We start from the raw sequence: 16,563 nt of genomic DNA, 5'->3' as shown, positions 1-16,563 counted from the left end.
TACCCGAGTGAAGTGTCCGTTACCCGAGTGAAGTGCGCGTTACCCGAGTGAAGTGTCCGTTACCCGAGTGAAGTGCGCGTTACCCGAGTGAAGTGTCCGTTGAGTGAAGTGTCCGTTACCCGAGTGAAGTGTTCGTTACCCGAGTGAAGTGCGCGTTACCCGAGTGAAGTGTCCGTTACCCGAGTGAAGTGTCCGTTACCCGAGTAAAGTGTCCGTTACCCGAGTGAAGTGCGCGTTACCCGAGTGAAGTGTCCGTTGAGTGAAGTGTCCGTTACCCGAGTGAAGTGTCCGTTACCCGAGTGAAGTGTCCGTTGAGTGAAGTGTCCGTTACCCGAGTGAAGTGTCCGTTACCCGAGTGAAGTGTCCGTTGCCCGAGTGAAGTGTCCGTTACCCGAGTGAAGTGTCCGTTACCCGAGTGAAGTGCGCGTTACCCGAGTGAAGTGTTCGTTACCCGAGTGAAGTGTCCGTTACCCGAGTGAAGTGCCCGTTACCCGAGTGAAGTGCCCGTTACCCGAGTGAAGTGTCCGTTACCCGAGTGAAGTGTTCGTTACCCAAGTGAAGTGCGCGTTACCCGAGTGAAGTGCCCGTTACCCGAGTGAAGTGTCCGTTACCCGAGTGAAGTGTCCGTTGCCCGAGTGAAGTGTCCGTTACCCGAGTGAAGTGCGCGCTATAGACTCTACGATATTGTACCGCCTCAATCATGTACTTTCGAGTGTCATAGAGTATTGTAACTTGTCATAGAATTACCTGACAACTTTGTATCTTGAATCATGTTATTGAAGATAAATTGTCATAGAGGAAAAAGATCTCCTGGCTTGAAATCTTATCTGGAATGTTAAACTCATGTTCAATGTTAAATTCATGTTCAATATTAAACTCATGTTCAGTGTTAACGTAAATGAAAGTAATTCTAATGTTGGTGTTTGTTTCACTCCCATGACTTTAAGATAGTGTTATCCTGTGTTGTGAAGCATAACAAATCTAACGTCCCTGCAAGACAAGGATCAGTATAGTATTTGTAACATGTTACTGGCGACCTTGCTAGAATAACTATTGAGTTCGTAACAATATCTAACATTAATAATAAATGTTAATATCATATCTAGCAAGCAATATGATGTAAGTGATAATATATTTAACATTAATAATAAATGTTAATATCATATCTAGCAAGCAATATGATGTAAGTGATAATATATTTAACATTAATAATAAATGTTAATATCATATCTAGCAAGCAATATGATGTAAGTGATAATATATTTAACATTAATAATAAATGTTAATATCATATCTAGCAAGCAATATGATGTAAGTGATAATATATTTAACATTAATAATAAATGTTAATATCATATCTAGCAAGCAATATGATGTAAGTGATAATATATTTAACATTAATAATAAATGTTAATATCATATCTAGCAAGCAATATGATGTAAGTGATAATATATTTAACATTAATAATAAATGTTAATATCATATCTAGCAAGCAATATGATGTAAGTGATAATATATTTAACATTAATAATAAATGTTAATATCATATCTAGCAAGCAATATGATGTAAGTGATAATATATTTAACATTAATAATAAATGTTAATATCATATCTAGCAAGCAATATGATGTAAGTGATAATATATTTAACATTAATAATAAATGTTAATATCATATCTAGCAAGCAATATGATGTAAGTGATAATATATTTAACATTAATAATAAATGTTAATATCATATCTAGCAAGCAATATGATGTAAGTGATAATATATTTAACATTAATAATAAATGTTGATATCATATCTAGCAAGCAATATGATGTAAGTGATAATATATTTAACATTAATAATAAATGTTAATATCATATCTAGCAAGCAATATGATGTAAGTGATAATATATTTAACATTAATAATAAATGTTAATATCATATCTAGCAAGCAATATGATGTAAGTGATAATATATTTAACATTAATAATAAATGTTAATATCATATCTAGCAAGCAATATGATGTAAGTGATAATATATTAACATTAATAATAAATGTTAATATCATATCTAGCAAGCAATATGATGTAAGTGATAATATATTTAACATTAATAATAAATGTTGATATCATATCTAGCAAGCAATATGATGTAAGTGATAATATATTTAACATTAATAATAAATGTTAATATCATATCTAGCAAGCAATATGATGTAAGTGATAATATATTTAACATTAATAATAAATGTTAATATCATATCTAGCAAGCAATATGATGTAAGTGATAATATATTTAACATTAATAATAAATGTTAATATCATATCTAGCAAGCAATATGATGTAAGTGATAATATATTTAACATTAATAATAAATGTTAATATCATATCTAGCAAGCAATATGATGTAAGTGATAATATATTTAACATTAATAATAAATGTTAATATCATATCTAGCAAGCAATATGATGTAAGTGATAATATATTTAACATTAATAATAAATGTTAATATCATATCTAGCAAGCAATATGATGTAAGTGATAATATATTTAACATTAATAATAAATGTTAATATCATATCTAGCAAGCAATATGATGTAAGTGATAATATATTTAACATTAATAATAAATGTTAATATCATATCTAGCAAGCAATATGATGTAAGTCTACACTAGCAAGGAACGAGAGATTATTGGTGGTCATTTATAAGCAGTCACATGTTTTGCTCCTGACAGCGTTACCTGACGCCTTGCGACAGGTCTCAGTTATTTGGCATGGCAAGGGTTCATTTAAATCTAGATGGCAGACGCATGGAAATGTATCATTGAGATTTAGTGAACCATTTTGCTTAGTGCCACTTCATGGATTATATTGTAATAAGACAGCAGCTGGAATAATAAGGGCAAGCTCCACCATTGCACTCATAAGTCATGTGTGGAATTTTTCTTTCTCTTTGGTCGGTCATATGTCTATATGGAGATCCACTTCATCACAGGGTCGGTCATATGTCTATATGGAGATCCACTTCATCACAGGGTCGGTCATATGTCTATATGGAGATCCACTTCATCACAGGGTCGGTCATATGTCTATATGGAGATCCACTTCATCACAGGGTCAGTCATACGTCTATATGGAGATCCACTTCATCACAGGGTCGGTCATATGTCTATATGGAGATCCACTTCATCACAGGGTCAGTCATACGTCTATATGGAGATCCACTTCATCACAGGGTCGGTCATATGTCTATATGGAGATCCACTTCATCACAGGGTCAGTCATACGTCTATATGGAGATCCACTTCATCACAGGGTCGGTCATATGTCTATATGGAGATCCACTTCATCACAGGGTCGGTCATATGTCTATATGGAGATCCACTTCATCACAGGGTCGGTCATATGTCTATATGGAGATCCACTTCATCACAGGGTCAGTCATACGTCTATATGGAGATCCACTTCATCACAGGGTCGGTCATATGTCTATATGGAGATCCACTTCATCACAGGGTCAGTCATACGTCTATATGGAGATCCACTTCATCACAGGGTCGGTCATATGTCTATATGGAGATCCACTTCATCACAGGGTCAGTCATACGTCTATATGGAGATCCACTTCATCACAGGGTCGGTCATACGTCTATATGGAGATCCACTTCATCACAGGTTCAGTCATACGTCTATATGGAGATCCACTTCATCACAGGGTCGGTCATACGTCTATATGGAGATCCACTTCATCACAGGGTCGTCCATACGGTCATATATGGAGATCCTGAACTTCATCAAGGGTCCGGTCATGTACGTCTTATATGGAGATCCCACTTCATCACAGGGTCAGGTCATACTGTCTATATGGAGAATCCACTCATCACAGGGTCAGTCATACGGTCTATATGGAGATCCACTTCAACCCAGGGTCGGTCATACTGCTATATGGAGATCCCACTTCATCACAGGGGTCGGTCATATGTCTATAAGGAGATCCATCTTCATCACAGGGTCCGGTCTCATAGTGTCGAATATGGAGGATCCACTTCATCTAGCAAGTGTCGATCCGTATATACGTCTGTATATGGGAGATCCTAGACTTCATCACACGGGTCAGGTCATACGTCTATATGGAGATCCACTCATCACAGTTCGTCATACACTATATGGGAGGATCCACTCAGCACATGACTATCACGTCTATATTGGAAGATCCATCTTCAATCAGAGGGTCGTCCAATCGTCTATATGGAGATCCACTATTCATCACAGGGTCAAGTCAATACGTCTATATGGAGATCCACTTCATCACAAGGGTCCGGTCCATATGTCTATATGGAGATCCACTTCATTCACAGGGTCAGTCCATACGTCTATATGGGAGAACCACTTCATCACAGGGTCGGTCAATATGTCTATATGGATATCCACTTCATCACAGGGTCGGTCATATGTCTATATGTGGAGAATCCCACTTCATCACAGGGTCAGTCATACGTCTATATGGAGATCCACTTCATCACAGGGTCGGTCATATGTCTATATGGAGATCCACTTCATCACAGGGTCAGTCATACGTCTATATGGAGATCCACTTCATCACAGGGTCGGTCATATGTCTATATGGAGATCCACTTCATCACAGGGTCGGTCATACGTCTATATGGAGATCCACTTCATCACAGGGTCGGTCATATGTCTATATGGAGATCCACTTCATCACAGGGTCGGTCATACGTCTATATGGAGATCCACTTCATCACAGGGTCGGTCATACGTCTATATGGAGATCCACTTCATCACAGGGTCGGTCATACGTCTATATGGAGATCCACTTCATCACAGGGTCGGTCATACGTCTATATGGAGATCCACTTCATCACAGGGTCGGTCATACGTCTATATGGAGATCCACTTCATCACAGGGTCGGTCATATGTCTATATGGAGATCCACTTCATCACAGGGTCGGTCATACGTCTATATGGAGATCCACTTCATCACAGGGTCAGTCATACGTCTATATGGAGATGCACTTCATCACAGGGTCGGTCATATGTCTATATGGAGATCCACTTCATCACAGGGTCAGTCATACGTCTATATGGAGAACCACTTCATCACAGGGTCGGTCATATGTCTATATGGAGATCCACTTCATCACAGGGTCGGTCATATGTCTATATGGAGATCCACTTCATCACAGGGTCAGTCATACGTCTATATGGAGATCCACTTCATCACAGGGTCGGTCATATGTCTATATGGAGATCCACTTCATCACAGGGTCGGTCATATGTCTATATGGAGATCCACTTCATCACAGGGTCGGTCATATGTCTATATGGAGATCCACTTCATCACAGGGTCGGTCATATGTCTATATGGAGATCCACTTCATCACAGGGTCGGTCATACGTCTATATGGAGATCCACTTCATCACAGGGTCGGTCATATGTCTATATGGAGATCCACTTCATCACAGGGTCGGTCATATGTCTATATGGAGATCCACTTCATCACAGGGTCGGTCATACGTCTATATGGAGATCCACTTCATCACAGGGTCGGTCATACGTCTATATGGAGATCCACTTCATCACAGGGTCGGTCATATGTCTATATGGAGATCCACTTCATCACAGGGTCGGTCATACGTCTATATGGAGATCCACTTCATCACAGGGTCGGTCATACGTCTATATGGAGATCCACTTCATCACAGGGTCAGTCATACGTCTATATGGAGATCCACTTCATCACAGGGTCGGTCATATGTCTATATGGAGATCCACTTCATCACAGGGTCGGTCATATGTCTATATGGAGATCCACTTCATCACAGGGTCAGTCATACGTCTATATGGAGATCCACTTCATCACAGGGTCGGTCATATGTCTATATGGAGATCCACTTCATCACAGGGTCGGTCATACGTCTATATGGAGATCCACTTCATCACAGGGTCGGTCATATGTCTATATGGAGATCCACTTCATCACAGGGTCGGTCATATGTCTATATGGAGATCCACTTCATCACAGGGTCGGTCATATGTCTATATGGAGATCCACTTCATCACAGGGTCAGTCATATGTCTATATGGAGATCCACTTCATCACAGGGTCGGTCATACGTCTATATGGAGAACCACTTCATCACAGGGTCGGTCATACGTCTATATGGAGAACCACTTCATCACAGGGTCGGTCATACGTCTATATGGAGATCCACTTCATCACAGGGTCGGTCATATGTCTATATGGAGATCCACTTCATCACAGGGTCGGTCATACGTCTATATGGAGAACCACTTCATCACAGGGTCGGTCATACGTCTATATGGAGATCCACTTCATCACAGGGTCAGTCATACGTCTATATGGAGATCCACTTCATCACAGGGTCGGTCATACGTCTATATGGAGATCCACTTCATCACAGGGTCAGTCATACGTCTATATGGAGATCCACTTCATCACAGGGTCAGTCATACGTCTATATGGAGAACCACTTCATCACAGGGTCAGTCATACGTCTATATGGAGATCCACTTCATCACAGGGTCAGTCATACGTCTATATGGAGATCCACTTCATCACAGGGTCAGTCATACGTCTATATGGAGAACCACTTCATCACAGGGTCGGTCATACGTCTATATGGAGATCCACTTCATCACAGGGTCAGTCATACGTCTATATGGAGAACCACTTCATCACAGGGTCGGTCATACGTCTATATGGAGATCCACTTCATCACAGGGTCGGTCATACGTCTATATGGAGATCCACTTCATCACAGGGTCGGTCATATGTCTATATGGAGATCCACTTCATCACAGGGTCGGTCATATGTCTATATGGAGATCCACTTCATCACAGGGTCGGTCATATGTCTATATGGAGATCCACTTCATCACAGGGTCGGTCATATGTCTATATGGAGATCCACTTCATCACAGGGTCGGTCATATGTCTATATGGAGATCCACTTCATCACAGGGTCAGTCATATGTCTATATGGACATCCACTTCATCACAGGGTCGGTCATACGTCTATATGGAGATCCACTTCATCACAGGGTCGGTCATATGTCTATATGGAGATCCACTTCATCACAGGGTCTTGTATTAAACCAGAGTAATAAATCTGTCTTTAAATTTTCTCGAAAACGACTTAGTTATGCGAACCTGTGTCATCATATGTTCATGTGCCAACGTGCAGAGGGACGATACAAGACACACTAATTTGGGGTGCTGTTACTGGCACTGGTCAGGTGTGCCGTTACTGGTACTAGTCAGGTGTGCCGTTACTGGTACTGGTCAGATGTGCCGTTACTGGCACTGATGGGGTGTGCCGATACTGGTACTGGTCGGGTGTTCCGTTACTGGCAGTGCTAGGGTGTGCCGTTACTGGTATTTGTTAGGTGTGCCGTTACTGGTACTGGTCGGGTGTGCCGTTACTGGTACTGGTCGGGTGTACCGTTACTTGTACTGGTTGGGTGTGCCGTTCCTGGCTTTGGTGGGGTGTGCCGGTACTGGTTCTGTTGGGGTGTGCCGTTACTGGTGTACTGGTGAGGTGTGCCGTTACTGGTACTGGTGGGGTGTGCTGTTACTGGCACTGGTGGGGTGTGCCGTTACTGGTACTGGTGGGGTGTGCCGTTACTGGTACTGGTGGGGTGTGCCGTTACTGGTACTGGTGGGGTGTGCCGTTACTGGTACTGGTGGGGTGTGCCGTTACTGGTACTGGTGGGGTGTGCCGTTACCGGCACTGGTCGGGTGTTCCGTTACTGGTACTGGTGGGGTGTGCCGTTACTGGTACTGGTCGGGTGTGCCGTTACTGGTACTGGTGGGGTGTGCCGTTACCGGCACTGGTCGGGTGTTCCGTTACTGGTACTGGTGGGGTGTGCCGTTACTGGTACTGGTCGGGTGTGCCGTTACTGGTACTGGTGGGGTGTGCCGTTACCGGCACTGGTCGGGTGTTCCGTTACTGGTACTGGTGGGGTGTGCCGTTACTGGTACTGGTGGGGTGTGCCGTTACTGGTACTGGTCGGATGTGCCGTAACTGGCACAGGTCGGGTGTGCCATTACTGGTACTAGTTGGGTGTGCCGTAACTGGCACTGGTCGGGTGTGCCGTTACTGGCATAAGTCGGGTGTGCCGTTATTGCTACTGGTGGGGTCTGCCGTTACTGGCACTGATGGGGTGTCCCGATACTGTTACTGGTCGGTTGTTCCGTTACTTGCACTGGTGGGATGTTTCCTTACTGGCAGTGGTCGGGTGTGCCGTTACTGGTACTGTTGGGATGTGTCAGTACTGGTACTGTTGGGGTGTGCCGTTACTAGTATTGCTGGGGTGTGCCGTTATAGGCACTGGTGGGGTTTGACGATACTGGCACTGGTCGGGTGTGCTGTTATTGGCACTGGTCGGGTTTGCTGGTACTGGTACCAGTGGGTTGTGCCGTTACTGGCACTGGTGGGGTGTGCCGTCACTGGTACTGGTCGGATGTGCCGTTACTGGTACTGGTGGGTTGTGCCGTTACTGGCACTGGTCGGACGTGCCGTTACTGGTACTGGTGGGTTGTGCCGTTACTGGCACTGGTGGGTTGTGCCATTATTGGCACTGGTCGTGTGTGCCGATACTGGCACTGGTCGGATATGCCGTTACTGGTACTGGTGGGGTGTGCCGTTACTGGTACTGGTCGGGTGTGTCGTTACTGGCACTGGTGGGGTGTGCCGTTACTGGTACTGGTGGGGTGTGCCGTTACTGGCACTGGACGGATGTGCCGTTACTGGTACTGGTCGGTTGTGCCGTTACTGGCACTAGTCGGACGTGCCGTTACTGGTACTGGTGGGGTGTGCCGTTACTGGCACTGGTCGGATGAGCCGTTACTAGTACTGGTGGGGTGTGCCACGTCCACACACGCAAATATACATACCTATGCATCTCAATGTACACACACACATATATATATATATATATATTTTTTTTTTTTTTTTTTTTTATACTTTGTCGCTGTCTCCCGCGTTTGCGAGGTAGCGCGAGGAAACAGACGAAAGAAATGGCCCAACCCCCATACACACGTACATACACACGTCCACACACGCAAATATACATACCTACACAGCTTTCCATGGTTTACCCCAGACGCTTCACATGCCTTGATTCAATCCACTGACAGCACGTCAACCCCTGTATACCACATCGCTCCAATTCACTCTATTCCTTGCCCTCCTTTCACCCTCCTGCATGTTCAGGCCCCGATCACACAAAATCTTTTTCACTCCATCTTTCCACCTCCAATTTGGTCTCCCTCTTCTCCTCGTTCCCTCCACCTCCGACACATATATCCTCTTGGTCAATCTTTCCTCACTCATTCTCTCCATGTGCCCAAACCATTTCAAAACACCCTCTTCTGCTCTCTCAACCACGCTCTTTTTATTTCCACACATCTCTCTTACCCTTACGTTACTTACTCGATCAAACCACCTCACACCACACATTGTCCTCAAACATCTCATTTCCAGCACATCCATCCTCCTACGCACAACTCTATCCATAGCCCACGCCTCGCAACCATACAACATTGTTGGAACCACTATTCCTTCAAACATACCCATTTTTGCTTTCCGAGATAATGTTCTCGACTTCCACACATTTTTCAAGGCTCCCAAAATTTTCGCCCCCTCCCCCACCCTATGATCCACTTCCGCTTCCATGGTTCCATCCGCTGACAGATCCACTCCCAGATATCTAAAACACTTCACTTCCTCCAGTTTTTCTCCATTCAAACTCACCTCCCAATTGACTTGACCCTCAACCCTACTGTACCTAATAACCTTGCTCTTATTCACATTTACTCTTAACTTTCTTCTTCCACACACTTTACCAAACTCAGTCACCAGCTTCTGCAGTTTCTCACATGAATCAGCCACCAGCGCTGTATCATCAGCGAACAACAACTGACTCACTTCCCAAGCTCTCTCAACCCCAACAGACTTCATACTTGCCCCTCTTTCCAGGACTCTTGCATTTACCTCCCTAACAACCCCATCCATAAACAAATTAAACAACCATGGAGACATCACACACCCCTGCCGCAAACCTACATTCACTGAGAACCAATCACTTTCCTCTCTTCCTACACGTACACATGCCTTACATCCTCGATAAAAACTTTTCACTGCTTCTAACAACTTGCCTCCCACACCATATATTCTTAATACCTTCCACAGAGCATCTCTATCAACTCTATCATATGCCTTCTCCAGATCCATAAATGCTACATACAAATCCATTTGCTTTTCTAAGTATTTCTCACATACATTCTTCAAAGCAAACACCTGATCCACACATCCTCTACCACTTCTGAAACCGCACTGCTCTTCCCCAATCTGATGCTCTGTACATGCCTTCACCCTCTCAATCAATACCCTCCCATATAGTTTATATATATATATATATATATATATATATATATATATTTTTTTTTTTTTTTTTTTTAATTATTATACTTTGTCGCTGTCTCCCGCGTTTGCGAGGTAGCGCAAGGAAACAGACGAAAGAAATGGCCCAACCCCCCCCATACACATGTATATACATACGTCCACACACGCAAATATACATACCTACACAGCTTTCCATAGCTTACCCCAGACGCTTCACATGCCTTGATTCAATCCACTGACAGCACGTCAACCCCGGTATACCACATCGCTCCAATTCACTCTATTCCTTGCCCTCCTTTCACCCTCCTGCATGTTCAGGCCCCGATCACACAAAATCTTTTTCACTCCATCTTTCCACCTCCAGTTTGGTCTCCCTCTTCTCCTTGCTCCCTCCACCTCCGACACATATATCCTCTTGGTCAATCTTTCCTCACTCATCCTCTCCATGTGCCCAAACCACTTCAAAACACCCTCTTCTGCTCTCTCAACCACGCTCTTTTTATTTCCACACATCTCTCTTACCCTTACGTTACTCACTCGATCAAACCACCTCACACCACACATTGTCCTCAAACATCTCATTTCCAGCACATCCATCCTCCTGCGCACAACTCTATCCATAGCCCACGCCTCGCAACCATACAACATTGTTGGAACCACTATTCCTTCAAACATACCCATTTTTGCTTTCCGAGATAATGTTCTCGACTTCCACACATTCTTCAAGGCCCCCAGAATTTTCGCCCCCTCCCCCACCCTATGCTCCACTTCCGCTTCCATGGTTCCATCCGCTGCCAGATCCACTCCCAGATATCTAAAACACTTCACTTCCTCCAGTTTTTCTCCATTCAAACTCACCTCCCAATTGACTTGACCCTCAACCCTACTGTACCTAATAACCTTGCTCTTATTCACATTTACTCTTAACTTTCTTCTTCCACACACTTTACCAAACTCAGTCACCATATATATATATATATATCTATCCCTGGGGATAGGGGAGAAAGAATACTTCCCACGTATTCCCTGCGTGTCGTAGAAGGCGACTAAAAGGGAAGGGAGCGGGGGGCTGGAAATCTTCCCCTCTCATTTTCTTTTCAATTTTCCAAAGGAAGGAACAGAGAAGGGGGCCGGGTGAGGATGTTTCCTCAGAGGCCCAGTCCTCTGTTCTTAACGCTACCTCGCTGAGGCGGGAAATGGCGAATAGTATGAAAAAAAAAAAAAAATATATATATATATATATATATATATATATATATATATATATATATATATATATATATATATATATATATATATATATACACACAGACATATACATATATACACATGTACATAATTCATACTGTCTGCCTTTATTCATTCCCATTGCCACCCCGCCACGCATGGAATAACAACCTCCTCCCCCTTCATGTGTGCGAGGTAGCGCTAGGAAAATACACCAAAGGCCCCATTCGTTCACACTCAGTCTCTAGCTGTCATGTAATAATGCACCGAAACCACAGCTCCCTTTCCACATCCAGGCCCCACACAACTTTCCATGGTTTACTCCAGACGCTTCACATGCCCTGGTTCAATCCATTGACAGCACGTCGACCCCGGTATACCACATCGTTCCAATTCACTCTATTCCTTGCATGCCTTTCACCCTCCTGCACGTTCAGTCCCCGATCACTCAAAATCTTTTTCACTCCATCTTTCCACCTCCAATTTGGTCTCCCACTTCTCCTCGTTCCCTTCACCTCTGACACATATATCCTCTTGGTCAATCTTTCCTCACTCATTCACTCCATGTGACCAAACCATTTCAAAACACCCTCTTCTGCTCTCTCAACCACACTCTTTTTATTCCACACATCTCTCTTACCCTTACATTACTTACTCGATCAAACCACCTCACACCACATATTGTCCTCAAACATCTCATTTCCAGCACATCCACCCTCCTGCGCACAACTCTATCCATAGCCCACGCCTCGAAGCCATACAACATTGTTGGAACCACCATCCCTTCAAACATACCCATTTTTGCTTTCCGAGATAAAGTTCTCGACTTCCAAACATTCTTCAATGCTCCCAGAATTTTCTCCCCCTCCCCCACCCTATGATTCACTTCCGCTTCCATGGTTCCATCCGCTGCCAGATCCACTCCCAGATATCTAAAACACTTTACTTCCTCCAGTTTTTCTCCATTCAAACTTACCTCCCAGTTGACTCGACCCTCAACCCTACTGTACCTAATAACCTTGCTCTTATTCACATTTACTCTTAACTCTCTTCTTTCACACACTTTACCAAACTCAGTCGCCAGCTTCTGCAGTTTCTCACATGAATCAGCCACCAGCGCTGTATCATCAGCGAACAACAACTGACTCACTTCCCAAGCTCTCTCATCCACAACAGACTGCATACTTGCCCCTCTTTCCAAAACTCTTGCATTCACCTCCCTAACAACCCCATCCATAAACAAATTAAACAACCATGGAGACATCACATACCCCTGCCGCAAACCTACATTCACTGAGAACCAATCACTTTCCTCTTCCTACACGTACACATGCCTTACATCCTCGATAAAAACTTTTCACTGCTTCTAACAACTTGCCTCCCACACCATATATTCTTAATACCTTCCACAGAGCATCTCTATCAACTCTATCATATGCCTTCTCCAGATCCATAAATGCTACATACAAATCCATTTGCTTTTCTAAGTATTTCTCACATACATTCTTCAAAGCAAACACCTGATCCACACATCCTCTACCACTTCTGAAACCACACTGCTCTTCCCCAATCTGATGCTCTGTACATGCCTTCACCATCTCAATCAATACCTCCCATATAATTTACCGGGAATACTCAACAAACTTATACCTCTGTAATTTGAGCACTAACTCTTATCCCCTTTGCCTTTGTACAATCGCACTATGCAAGCATTCTGCCAATCCTCAGGCACCTCACCATGAATCATACATACATTAAATAACCTTACCAACCAGTCAACAATATAGTCACCCCCTTTTTTAATAAATTCCACTGCAATACCATCCAAATCCGCTGCCTTGCCGGCTTTCATCTTCCGCAAAGCTTTTACTACCTCTTCTCTGTTTACCAAATCATTTTCCCTAACCCTCTCACTTTGCACACCACCTCGACCAAAACACCCTATATCTGCCACTCTATCATCAAACACATTCAACAAACCTTCAAAATACTCACTCGATCTCCTTCTCACATCACCACTACTTGTTATCACCTCCCCATTAGCCCCCTTCACTGAAGTTCCCATTTGCTCCCTTGTCTTACGCACTTTATTTGCCTCCTTCCAAAACATCTTTTTATTCTCCCTAAAATTGAATGATACTCTCTCACCCCAACTCTCATTTGCCCTGTTTTTCACCTCTTGTACCTTTCTCTTGACCTCCTGCCTCTTTCTTTTATATATCTCCCACTCATTTGAATTTTTTCCCTGCAAAAATCATCCAAATGCCTCTCTCTTCTCTTTCACTAATAATCTTACTTCTTCATCCCACCACTCACTACCCTTTCTAATCAACCCACCTCCCACGCTTCTCATGCCACAAGCATCTTTTGCGCAAGCCATCACTGCTTCCCTAAATACATCCCATTCCTCCCCCACTCCCCTTACCTCCTTTGTTCTCACTTTTTTCCATTCTGTACTCAGTCTCTCCTGGTACTTCCTCACACAAGTCTCCTTCCCAAGCTCACTTACTCTCACCACTCTCTTCACCCCAACATTCTCTTTTCTTTTCTGAAAACCCCTACAAATCTTCACCTTCGCCTCCACAAGATAAAGATCAGACATCCCTCCAGTTGCACCTCTCAGCACATTAACATCCAAAAGTCTCTCTTTCGCGCGCGTATCAATCAACACGTAATCCAATAACGCTCTCTGGCCATCTCTCCTACTTACATACGTATACTTATGTATATCTCTTTTTAAACCAGGTATTCCCAATCACCAGCCTTTTTTCAGCACATAAATCTACAAGCTCTTCACCATTTCCATTTACAACACTGAACATTCCATGTATACCAATTATTCCCTCAACTGCCACATTACTCACCTTTGCATTCAAATCACCCATCACTATAACCCGGTCTTGTGCATCAAAACCACTAACACACTCATTCAGCTCCTCCCAAAACACTTGCCTCTCTTGATCTCTCTTCTCATGCCCAGGTGCATATGCACCAATAATCACCCATCTCTCTCCATCAACTTTCAGTTTTACCCATATCAATCTAGAATTTACTTTTTTACACTCTATCACATACTCCCACAACTCCTGTTTCAGGAGCAGTGCTACTCCTTCCCTTGCTCTTGTACTCTCTCTAACCCCTGACTTTACTCCCAAGACATTCCCAAACCACTCTTTACCCTTGAACTTCGTTTCACTCAAGAGCCAAAACATCCAGGTTCCTCAAACATACTACCTTGTTCTCCTTTTTTCTCATCTTGGTTACATCCACACACATTTAGACACCCCAGTCTGAGCCTTCGAGGAGGATGAGCACTCCCCGCGTGACTCCTTCTTCTGTTTTCCCTTTTAGAAAGTTAAAATACAAGGAGGGGAGGGTTTCTGGCCCCCAACTCCCGTCCCGTTTAGTCGCCTTCTACGACACGTGAGGAATGTGTGGGAAGAATTCTTTCTCCCCTATCCTATTACTTGTTATTCTTCTTTGGACGTCTCCTCGTAATGTCTTGGTCTCTCACCTTTACGTCTTGTCTAATGTCTTTTTATTTATCGTAATACCTTCTCACTGTCCTGGTTCTTGAGTTCTATATCAGATATTCGCCTCCATATTCTCAAATACTTGAAGGAGTGGCCGCTTTGATCATTCTTTGTTATACTAAAAAGGCGTGTTACTTTGCTAGTATTTCGTAACTATTGACACACAGGAAGATGGCCTCCACTTGTGGTACAGCCATCATACTTCATTCCATCTTTGCTACTTTGTGATTTAAATTCCTGTATCCTATTCGACCACGCATTTCCGATTAGGTCAACAAGGCCTTGGCTTAGGGTGAGGCGATAATCTTTTATTGCTATGTACTTTGTTATACACAATTATGTGGTAAGTATTATGATATAAAAACACAGGAGATTTCTAGAATCCAAATTTAACACTTGATCTGTCCAGTCTATAATAAAGCAGAGTTTCATTAAGTATGGCGGCAGCGACTTTGGAATATTGGTTTTTCTGCGGCAGGGTAAGTCCGGCCGGTCTTATAACTATATATGAAATGTTGATCTCTATATGAAATTGTACTATAATGACAAGAGGAGGAACTTTATAAATGAACAGAATCTTGAATACACAAGACAGATATTTAGATATTATATATAGGAAAAAAAAGGGGGAACTTAGTCGATAATTTAGAAAAAAGAGAAACAAAAGCTGTCTGCGGTATGTTTACATCTTGAAGTCCACAAAAAAAGGACATTTATGTTATGTTATTAGGGTAACAATTAAATGTTTTTCATATCTGAGAGATACTATCCTGTTTTAGCTGAGTAAGATGTAAAACCGTAATATTGTAAGAAGTTGCCACTGATCTTGGTGGAAGTTAATGGGAAAAGGAATTGTTTTAACCCTGGAATTTGGTGCATGGTCAGAGGGGCCTTGTGTTACTGGCAAAGCTGTACCTACTCCGAACAGCAACAGAACTTGTACAGTATTAGAAATTTGTTTATATTTTTGTAGGCTGTATGTAAGGAGAAGGAAGACGTTATAACTGGTGACAGATGTGCTTAGGACAGACATCATCTGGTTGACCTGTTCATGTCATCAAAGAGACTTTTATCTCTGACTACTAGCCAAGCTGTTAAGAAACCCCGAAAAGTTAATTGCAAGCCACTGAGGATGAGGGAATTTGTCACCACTGCAGATGGAATAGGTGGTGGTGAAGATGGGGCCCACGAGGGAGTAGGTGGTGGGCGAGGATCCACCGTGCTGGGTGTCCACACCCCAACCATCCCCCCAACCTGCCAACTTCTCTCCTCACCAACAAAGTCTCCTTTTGACAGGAAGGAATACAGGTAATTTTCTGGTAATTATTTAACTTTCAAGCACCATGGTGTACTTTATAT

General features: G+C 42.9%; 1 protein-coding gene across 1 annotated transcript in view; it reads left to right on the top strand.

Annotated features, from left to right (window-relative positions):
• Window positions 1–16,118: 16,118 nt before the first annotated feature.
• LOC139750631 (nardilysin-like) overlaps window positions 16,119–16,563 on the top strand; it is a 588,785-nt gene continuing 588,340 nt past the window's right edge. The window contains exon 1 of the mRNA XM_071665306.1: window positions 16,119–16,512. Within this exon, the coding sequence (XP_071521407.1) occupies window positions 16,256–16,512 (257 nt within the window). The 5' untranslated portion in view covers window positions 16,119–16,255. The remainder of the gene's footprint in view (window positions 16,513–16,563) is intronic.

Source organism: Panulirus ornatus, chromosome 10 (assembly GCF_036320965.1).
Source record: "Panulirus ornatus isolate Po-2019 chromosome 10, ASM3632096v1, whole genome shotgun sequence".
In the NCBI taxonomy this organism is placed as follows: Eukaryota; Metazoa; Arthropoda; class Malacostraca; order Decapoda; family Palinuridae; genus Panulirus; species Panulirus ornatus.
The sequence above is the reverse complement of the archived record's forward strand: the minus strand, read 5'-3'. Positions and strand labels throughout refer to the sequence as shown.